Below are 10,219 nucleotides of genomic sequence, written 5' to 3'. Positions count from 1 at the left end.
GACTTCCCCTTCCATCTCCGGCGTTTGGAGGTGATACTCAATTATGGCCATGAGGAGGTGCTCTTGTTCCATTTTTCCATGGAACCTGTTGTCCTTAAACATCTCCAATCATTTTGCTGGCCTGTCTGCATGTGACACAGTTCTGCTTCTGTTCCTTGTCATTTATTTCGCTCTGTTTCCCTTCTTGTTGTCATCAAACAGGATACCATCAATGCCTTGGAGGCCCTGACCGAATACTCGGTCCTGATCAAACGGCTGGCGCTGGACATGAACATCAAGGTGGCCTCCAAGGCCCAGGGAGACTTCCATCACTACAGACTCACCCGGAACCATTACATTGGCGAACCCGTGGAAGTCAGTGGACTCGTGGCAAACAGATAAATATTTTCTATTTAATTTCAAGTTTTAAGATACGAAAGGGGAGTAGGGGATATCCCTTGGATATTTTTAGTCCTTGCTTAATAGTGTTGTGGTTTAGTCTGATGATGAAGGGGGATTTGGGTTTATGCAGGCTTACCAAGGAAATGTTGAAGGCTCTGAATTGTCAGAGGGGCCGCAGGCTAGCAGTGAAGCAGAAGTTTGTGATAAACAGACTAGTAATGAAGCAGAAGTCAGACAGGATTCAGAACATCAACAAGTCCCAGGTGGCTCTGGCAGCGAGTCAGAGGAGTCTTCCTTAGATAGGGATACAAGGTTAAGGTTAAGAATTTATCGTCCCAGACGTTCCCTTAGGAAAGCTGGTGAATGTGTGGGAACTCAAGGACAAAGGAATGCTTTCTTAGCCTGTAAGAATGGTTAAATGAGAGAGAATCAGGGAAAGATTTCAAACAAAGCAACGTTGATTTTGGAAGCTAGGTTCCTGCCTTGTCTATGCTCATGGAAAAGGATTCTTGCTTTTGTTCATGCCTAGGTCCTGTGTTTTGGATTGTATTTTGAGGTTTATACTGCCTTGTTTTCAGGACTGATTATATATATTAGAGACTTTGAACTATATTCTACAGATTGCCTTTGCATTTGGATTATTGCTTTCTTTACTGCTTTTTATTCAGACTTTGCTGTCTTTTTATTAATAAACTGTAAGAACCAAGTCTACTGTGGTGGAGTATGTGTTAAGAGCAAGGTGGACCAGCTCTGACGTGCAACAAATATATACAGTGGGCGTTCCAAGGTTTTCATCGAGTGTGGATTGCCGTTTTAATACACAATATGATTTATTATTGCCATTGTTTTAACTGAGAGCTGAATTAAGCATCTGTTGTCTTTCTTTGCATTTCCAGGTTGCCCCGGAAGATGATATCGAAATCCGCACCGGAAGTAACACCGGATTAGCGTCAGTCAGTGTAAGTGAATGAAGCATCGTTAGTATTATTGTTGGAGACCCCGATGACTCAGTGGGTTAAACCCTTGTGCTGGCTTTACTTCAAGGTTGGGTTGCTGACCTGAAGGTTGCCGGTTCGAATCCCACCTGGGGAGAAAGCGGATGAGCTCCCTGTTTCAGCTCCAGCTCCATGCAGGGACATGAGAGAAGCCTCTCACAGGATGGTAAAAACATCAAAAAAACATCCGGGCGTCCCCTGGGCAACGTCCTTGCAGACAGCCAATTCTCTCACTCCAGAAGCAACTCCGGTTGCTCCTGACATGAAAAAAAAATCGAAAAATAAGACATCCCCTGAAAATAAGACCTAGTGCATCTTTGGGAGCAAAAATTAATATAAGACACTGTCTTATTTTCGGGGAAACAGGATAGATAGATAGATAGATAGATAGATAGATAGATAGATAGATAGATAGATAGATAGATAGTTCCAGGAATAGATAGATAGATAGATAGAATGGTAGATAGATAGATAGATAGATAGATAGATAGATAGATAGATAGATAGATAGATAGATAGAGGAATAGATAGATAGATAGATAGATAGATAGATAGATAGATAGATCGATCGATCGATCCAGGGAGAGATAGATAGATAGATAGATCCATAATAGATACATACATAGATAGATCGATCCAGGGATAGATAGATACAGGAATAAATAGATAGATAGATAGATACAGGAATAGATAGATAGATAGATAGATAGATAGATAGATAGATAGATAGATAGATAGAGGAATAGATAGAGGAATAGATAGATAGATAGATAGATAGATAGATAGATAGATAGATAGATAGATAGATAGATCCAGGAATAGATAGATACATAGATAGATAGATAGATAGATAGATAGATAGATAGATAGATAGATGTGCATGTAGATAGATACATGGATACATACATACATACATAGAAGTATACATAGATACGTCCTTGCAGATGGCCAATTCTCTCACACCAGAAACAAACTGCAGGCTTTAGATCAAAGAGAAGTGCAGACAGAGGATGTTTTAGATTGCAATGTTTGTCCCTTAGCAACAGGGGAAAGGGAAACTGGTGAAAGGTCAATTTCTCTTGGGAATCGGCCTTCAGCTGGTGGAGAGTTTTCCCGTGATATCAGATTAGGTCTTCGGACGGAGGGAGTGAAGGATAGATTAATAAGATGTTCAAAGAGACTCCACAGGAAGTCCTTGAAACCCAGGTGTGTGAGGGATGATTTCATGGCTTCTTGGTCAGGCTTAGTTTAAATTAAGTGATGTTTACCGGTGTGAAGAACTGAGGCAGGGAGGAAACCTTTTAATCCCACCATACAGTTGCCACCAAAATGTAAAGATGTCTGGTCTTTTTATAACCACTGCCACCAATTATGGAGATGTCAGGCAGAGGATAATTCATTCTTTTTAATCTTCTTATTTACTTTAGATGGTATCGTGACTTAGTTTGAATATAGGTGTGACAGAGACTTAGATGGTTTAAAGAACAAAACAAGTTTATTTCATGTACAGAGCTTATGGTTGCAATAACTTCTTTAAGGCACTTAAATTACAAATAGATGTTGAGGTGTTCCAAGTTCCAAAATTCTTTCTCCTCTTCAATCAAACTATTATCAGATCTCTTGGATCTACTGGGATTACTTCCCCTTACTTCTCAGCCTCTACACATAACCCTAAACAAGCCACCCCACTTGCTTAGTCTGGCACTATTAGAGGTTTGCTTTCCTGGTTTCCCTACACCTGGAACCAGTCTATCTCCTGTGACTCTCAGATCACAGACTAATCTGGTTTTAAAACATTCCCTCCTTTTCTCTTCAAACGGTGGTTGGCTCCGCCCCCGTTGCTATGGTAACCTGCCTCAGAATGCTGAGCTGGTTACCTTCCCCCACGTATTATTAACTCTAATACTTACCCATTTTAAACATAGCCAAACATGACTTCTAAAACAAAATCAAACAAACATGTCATCCATAAATCAAAACAAAAACACACACTTCTTTACAACCGGTATTTCTCAGTGCTGACAACGTTGCCAAATGCTTCAGGTTTCCGTCTTAGCTCTCAAGTTCTCAAGTAATTGTCTTGCTCAGATGTGAGACCAATTGATTTCTGTGCTTCGAATTCATATAATTTTATTTTATTTGCAGCTGAGGAGCGTCTATTATAAGAGCAGCACTTCCGAAGACATCTGCAACTTTGAGCTGAAGATTGAAGTCAAGGCTGGTGAGAAAGTAATGCTTACTGGAAATGTCTAAAGGTGTACGAATATATAGAGGAAATGTGATTTTTAAGACATTTGAAAGGCCCACTTTCATTTACGGACAAGTTATTTTTCCTTTTCTTACAGAGAGGGTTTTCAATGAAATTTTAATTGCTATTTTATATCCACACACTGATATTTATTTTTAATTGTATTTCCTTTGTTTTAAGCTGTCATTAAATTGTGTAGTTGCGAGCTGCCATGAGTTGCCATGGGAAGAAATTATATAATAATAATAATAATAATAATAAGGTTTTAAATGTTTATTTTTGATACTAATAGTAGTAGTAATAGTAATAATAATAATACAGTAGAGTCTCACTTATCCAAGACTTGCTTATCCAAGGTTCTGGTTTATCCAAGGCATTTTTGTAGTCAATGTTTTCAATATGTCATGATATTTTGGTGCTAAATTCGTAAATACAGTAATTACAACATAACATTACTGCGTATTGAACTACTTTTTCTGTCAAATTTGTTGTATAACATGATGTTTTGGTGCTTAATTAGTAAAATCATAACCTGATGTTTAATAGGCTTTACCTTAATCCCTCCTTATTATCCAAAATATTCGCTCATCCAAGCTTCTGCCGGCCCGTTTAGCTTGGATAAGTGAGACTCTACTGTCAAAATAATAATAATAATAATAATAATAATAATAATAATAATAACAACAACAACAACAACAATTAAAACAATCCGGTTTTGACGAAAGTTAAATTTGCACTTTGGGACTTAATTCCGTCCAAAAATATGCCTGCAAATGTTCTGTGCAGAAAATAACATTGTTTTCTATGCAATTCTACCAAATGTGTGAATTTTGTAAAGCCTAAGTCACCAATTACAGCCCACAATATATTATTAATTATAATAATTTTATTTATTATTTGCCTCTTTTTCTGTTTCCTCTGGGAAACGCAGAAGATGATGGGAGGACAGCTTTTCACAGATCCTTCCATGAGATCCGGCGCTTGGAGGCCTGCGCAAAGTAAGTAGGTCCATAGATCACTATCGAACACAAGGAACGGTGATAACGATCGTGTTAATTGGGGTGGTTAACGAAGGGAGAATTATGTTCCCTTTGAGACATGAAAATACATAGCGTCTTTGCCGGCAACTTTGCCTTGTTAATATATACGAGGGTTGAATGAAAAGTAATACATCCACCTTCGTAACTCCTCAACAGATGGCAGTCCTGTTATGCGGCAGGTATTGGCTCGTTCAGTAGACTCTCCTCTACAGTTCCATTTGTAGGGAAGCCTTAGCATTGAACGGTTGTGTTGTTAAAGTGCAAAGTATGGAACCCTGCGCAGATGGGGAAGCCTTAGCATTGAAGGGTTGTGTTGTTAAAGTGCAAAGTATGGAACCCTGCGCAGATGGGGAAGCCTTAGCATTGAAGGGTTGTGTTGTTAAAGTGCAAAGTATGGAACCCTGCGCAGACGGGGAAGCCTTAGCATTGAAGGGTTGTGTTGTTAAAGTGCAAAGTATGGAACCCTGCGCAGATGGGGAAGCCTTAGCATTGAACGGTTGTGTTGTTAAAGTGCAAAGTATGGAACCCTGCGCAGATGGGGAAGCCTTAGCATTGAACGGTTGTGTTGTTAAAGTGCAAAGTATGGAACCCTGCGCAGATGGGGAAGCCTTAGCATTGAACGGTTGTGTTGTTAAAGTGCAAAGTATGGAACCCTGCGCAGACGGGGAAGCCTTAGCATTGAAGGGTTGTGTTGTTAAAGTGCAAAGTATGGAACCCTGCGCAGACGGGGAAGCCTTAGCATTGAAGGGTTGTGTTGTTAAAGTGCAAAGTATGGAACCCTGCGCAGACGGGGAAGCCTTAGCATTGAACGGTTGTGTTGTTAAAGTGCAAAGTATGGAACCCTGCGCAGATGGGGAAGCCTTAGCATTGAACGGTTGTGTTGTTAAAGTGCAAAGTATGGAACCCTGCGCAGATGGGGAAGCCTTAGCATTGAACGGTTGTGTTGTTAAAGTGCAAAGTATGGAACCCTGCGCAGATGGGGAAGCCTTAGCATTGAACGGTTGTGTTGTTAAAGTGCAAAGTATGGAACCCTGCGCAGATGGGGAAGCCTTAGCATTGAACGGTTGTGTTGTTAAAGTGCAAAGTATGGAACCCTGCGCAGTTGGGGAAGCCTTAGCATTGAACGGTTGTGTTGTTAAAGTGCAAAGTATGGAACCCTGCGCAGATGGGGAAGCCTTAGCATTGAACGGTTGTGTTGTTAAAGTGCAAAGTATGGAACCCTGCGCAGATGGGGAAGCCTTAGCATTGAACGGTTGTGTTGTTAAAGTGCAAAGTATGGAACCCTGCGCAGATGGGGAAGCCTTAGCATTGAAGGGTTGTGTTGTTAAAGTGCAAAGTATGGAACCCTGTGCAGACGGGAAGCCTTAGCATTGAAGGATTGTGTTGTTAAAGTGCAAAGTATGGAACCCTGTGCAGACGGGGAAGCCTTAGCATTGAACGGTTGTGTTGTTAAAGTGCAAAGTATGGAACGCTGCGCAGATGGGGAAGCCTTAGCATTGAACGGTTGTGTTGTTAAAGTGCGAAGTATGGAACCCTGCGCAGATGGGGAAGCCTTAGCATTGAAGGGTTGTGTTGTTAAAGTGCAAAGCATGGAACGCTGCAATGCAACTTAAGCAACATGCAGTCATTGAATTCTTGACCCCAAAGGAGATTCATCAGAGAATGCAAGCTGTTTATGGCGATTGTGTTGATGTGAGTCCTGTGCGTCGTTGGGTGAGTAAGTTTAAAGATGTTGAGGTGGGAACATATGACTTGCGTGACAGACAAAGAGTTGGACGTCCTGTGACAGCAACCACCGAGTTTCACAAGCAAAAGGTTGACTGATTGATTCAGGACAATTGTCGTATCACTCAGACAGAAATTTCAAGCATCATCGGCATTTCACAAGAATGTGTGGGTCATATTATTGCTTTGCTTGGCTATCGGAAGATCTGTGCACGATGGGGATTGCGAGACACCGGTTGCAGAAACAGAGTGTTGACTTCTCCCGTGACGGCTTCAGAAAACTTGTTCATCCTTGGCAGAAATGTATCCAATTGTCTGGTGATTATGTGGAAAAGTGAATAGTGGTAGTTCAAGAGCACGTTCTAAGGATTATTTCTGCATTTGATTTATTAAAATAGTCTCATCCAGACCCAAGTCACGAAGGTGGAGGCATAACTTTTCATTCAACCCTGGTATTTTGTAGAGGTGCACTGATTGCAGAACAGAAAATTGTATACAAGTCAAAGTCTGTGTGTTTGTTGGTTGCTTTGTACCCCAAGGGCTTCTTACAAAACTTGATGGATCGGGACCAAATTTGGCACACGTATCCTTCATGATCCAACTTAAAATAATTAGACTCTTTTTGGACCTTTTTCCGATGACGGATCTCTTTCTAAAAGAGGCTGTGAAATGAAACCACGCTCTTATTTTCCTTTCCGATATTTAGGTACAAGCCGTCTAGGTCTGAGCCGTCATCTCCTTCATCCCATGCAGTGATGGACTTTTCCCTTGTCAGCGGACAAGAAGCCAATATGGAGGATTTATCCATCGTAAGTAAGGTTTTCACCATGATTTATTTATTTACAATATTTATATTCCTCTCTTCTCATCTTGAAGGGGACTCAGGGCAGATCACAATGTATTGTGTATTGTAAATGCAATTAAATAAAAGCTGTTTTTGACATATAACACAGACAGACAGACAGTAAATCTATATATATAAAATGATAAAGTTGTTTGCGCAGTGACTATAACAACAAAACTAAACATCCCAGAAATACGAAATTTGGCAACACAATGCAAAAGGCTTGCCTCCAGGTTACAACAACACAAACACACCACAAAACCGCAATCCAGACCCACAAAGCTCATAACAACGCATCATGCGATAACAACACAACTAAACGCCCCAGAAATACAAAACTTGGCAACACAATGCAAAAGCCTTGCCTCCCAGTTGTAACAACACAACCACACCACAAAACCACCCAGGACCCACAAAACTCACAACAACGCATCGTGACTATAACAACACAACTAAACGCCCCAGATATACGAAACTTGGCAACACAATGCAAAAGCCTTCCCTTCAGGTTGTAACAACACAACCACACCACAAAACCACAATCAGGACCCATAAAAGTCACAACAACGCATCGTGACTATAACAACACAACTAAATGCCCCAGAAATACAAAACTTGGCACACAACTAAACGCCCCAGAAATATAAAACTTGACAACACAACGCAAAAGCCTTGCCTCCCGGTTGTAACAACACAACCACACCACAAAACCACAATCTGGACCCACAAAACTCACAACAATGCATCGTGACTATAACAACACAACTAAACATCCCAGAAATACGAAACTTGGCACACAACTAAACGCCCCAGAAATATGAAACTTGACAACACAACGCAAAATCCTTGCCTCCCAGTTGTAACAACACAACCACACCACAAAACCACAATCCGGACCCACAAAACTCACAACAACGCATCGTGACTATAACAACACAACTAAACGCCCCAGAAATACAAAACTTGGCAAAATAATGCAAAAGCCTTGCCTCCCGGTTGTAACAACACAACCACACCACAAAACCACACCGGACCCACAAAATTCACAACAACGCATCATGACTACAATAACACAACTAAACGCCCCAGAAATACGAAACTTAGTAACACAACACAAAAGCATTCCCTCCCGATTGTAACAACACAACCACACCACAAAACCACAATCCGGACCCACAAAACTCACAACAATGCATCGTGACTATAACAACACAACTAAACGCCCCAGAAATACAAAACTTGGCACACAACTAAACGCCCCAGAAATACAAAACTTGGCACACAACTAAACGCCCCAGAAATACAAAACTTGGCACACAACTAAACGCCCCAGAAATACAAAACTTGGCACACAACTAAACGCCCCAGAAATACAAAACTTGGCACACAACTAAACGCCCCAGAAATACAAAACTTGGCACACAACTAAACGCCCCAGAAATACAAAACTTAGCAACACAACACAAAAGCCTTGCCTCTCAGTTGTAACAACACAACCACACCACAAAACCACAAAACCACAATCCAGACGCACAAAACTCACAACAACGCATTGTGACTATAACAAATACAAATTTGACAACACAACTCATCCACCTCCCCAATCCCTACATTCACATTTGGCCTCCAAAAAAACAATTACAATAATAACAATGACAGCAACAACAACAACAAGAATCAACACCATCACAGGCAAGAAACAACCAGGCACTGAGGCTGAGAGGCCAGTCAGTGCTACACTGGGCCTCCAAAAAACAATACAGTAGCATCTAACTTATCCAACCTTCATAATCACTACAACAACAATAATAATAAACGCCTACACAGGCAAAACAAAAAAAGGACTATTGTACCACAATAAAAATATAAACCGCACTCAGCAGAATCAGACATTACAATTAACAACAAACCAAAGACAACAGGGATCTCAAGCAATTATCAATCAACACAAAAATTGAAGAAGGTAACAGACTTCAAATACTACTACTAATGTGAGTATAAAGAAGGGTGGAGGTCACAGCATCAATACAACCTAATGTAGACTGAACAACACCACCAGACTAAGCCACAGCAACGCGTGGCCGGGCACAGCTAGTACAATATAATAATCTATATATATAAAAGAGTGATGGCATCAGGGCAGAGGACAAAACAACAAAACTACAGGCCCCCCAAACTCAAAATTTGACAACACAACCCATCATTCACGGCTCTCGGTTGATACAACAAAAAGAAAAGAAAAATAAAGTCCTAATTAGAGGGAGAGGAATAATAGTTTTTATCCAATTGCTGCCAGTTAGAAGGCTAGGCTCCGCCCACTTGGTCTCCTAGCAACCGACTCAGCCCAGGGGACAGGCACAGTTAGGCCTCACTTAGGCCTCTTTCACAGATTATCAGATTTTAACTGGATTATATGGCCGTGTAGACTCAAGGCGCTTCCACACAGCTATATAACCCAGTTAGAATCTTATATTATCTGCTTTGAACTGGATTATCTTGACTCCACACTGCCCTATAATCCACTTCAGTGTGCATACTAAACATAAAGACAACCATACAACAGATATTCAATACCACCACTACCTCAACAATTTCTCACCAACACCACCAGACAACGCCACAGCAACGCGTGGCCGGGCATAGCTAGTATTAATTATATATTACATATAACATGTAATATTATTAATAATATTACAATATATAGATATAGTACAATATGGTAATTTATTGCCAGTATTGTGCTATGCTAATAATATAGTATTGTATGTAAATTTAATTTGTAAGCCGCTCCGAGTCCCCTTCGGGGTGAGAAGGGCGGGATATAAATGTATTAAATAAATAAATAAATAAATAAATGTAATTTAATATTTTCGAACTTGCGGCTTCATGAGGTTATGCTCGATTCTGGCCACCGGGGGGAGCTCCTGCTTCATCCACTGTGACACCGAGTCCTTTTGATCGTAGTACTTCCTCCTTGCTCTTTGGT

General features: G+C 40.7%; 1 protein-coding gene across 1 annotated transcript in view; it reads left to right on the top strand.

Moving 5' to 3' along the window:
- The window catches only part of c5 (complement C5), a 111,938-nt gene that overhangs the window by 84,588 nt on the left and 17,131 nt on the right, over positions 1 to 10,219 (top strand). Inside the window, exons 31-35 of the mRNA XM_062958985.1 lie at positions 202 to 354; positions 1,278 to 1,340; positions 3,522 to 3,597; positions 4,556 to 4,622; positions 7,096 to 7,198. Of these exons, the coding sequence (XP_062815055.1) occupies positions 202 to 354; positions 1,278 to 1,340; positions 3,522 to 3,597; positions 4,556 to 4,622; positions 7,096 to 7,198 (462 nt within the window). The remainder of the gene's footprint in view (positions 1 to 201; positions 355 to 1,277; positions 1,341 to 3,521; positions 3,598 to 4,555; positions 4,623 to 7,095; positions 7,199 to 10,219) is intronic.

The sequence above is a fragment of the Anolis carolinensis genome, unplaced genomic scaffold, assembly GCF_035594765.1.
Source record: "Anolis carolinensis isolate JA03-04 unplaced genomic scaffold, rAnoCar3.1.pri scaffold_7, whole genome shotgun sequence".
In the NCBI taxonomy this organism is placed as follows: Eukaryota; Metazoa; Chordata; class Lepidosauria; order Squamata; family Dactyloidae; genus Anolis; species Anolis carolinensis.
The sequence above is the reverse complement of the archived record's forward strand: the minus strand, read 5'-3'. Positions and strand labels throughout refer to the sequence as shown.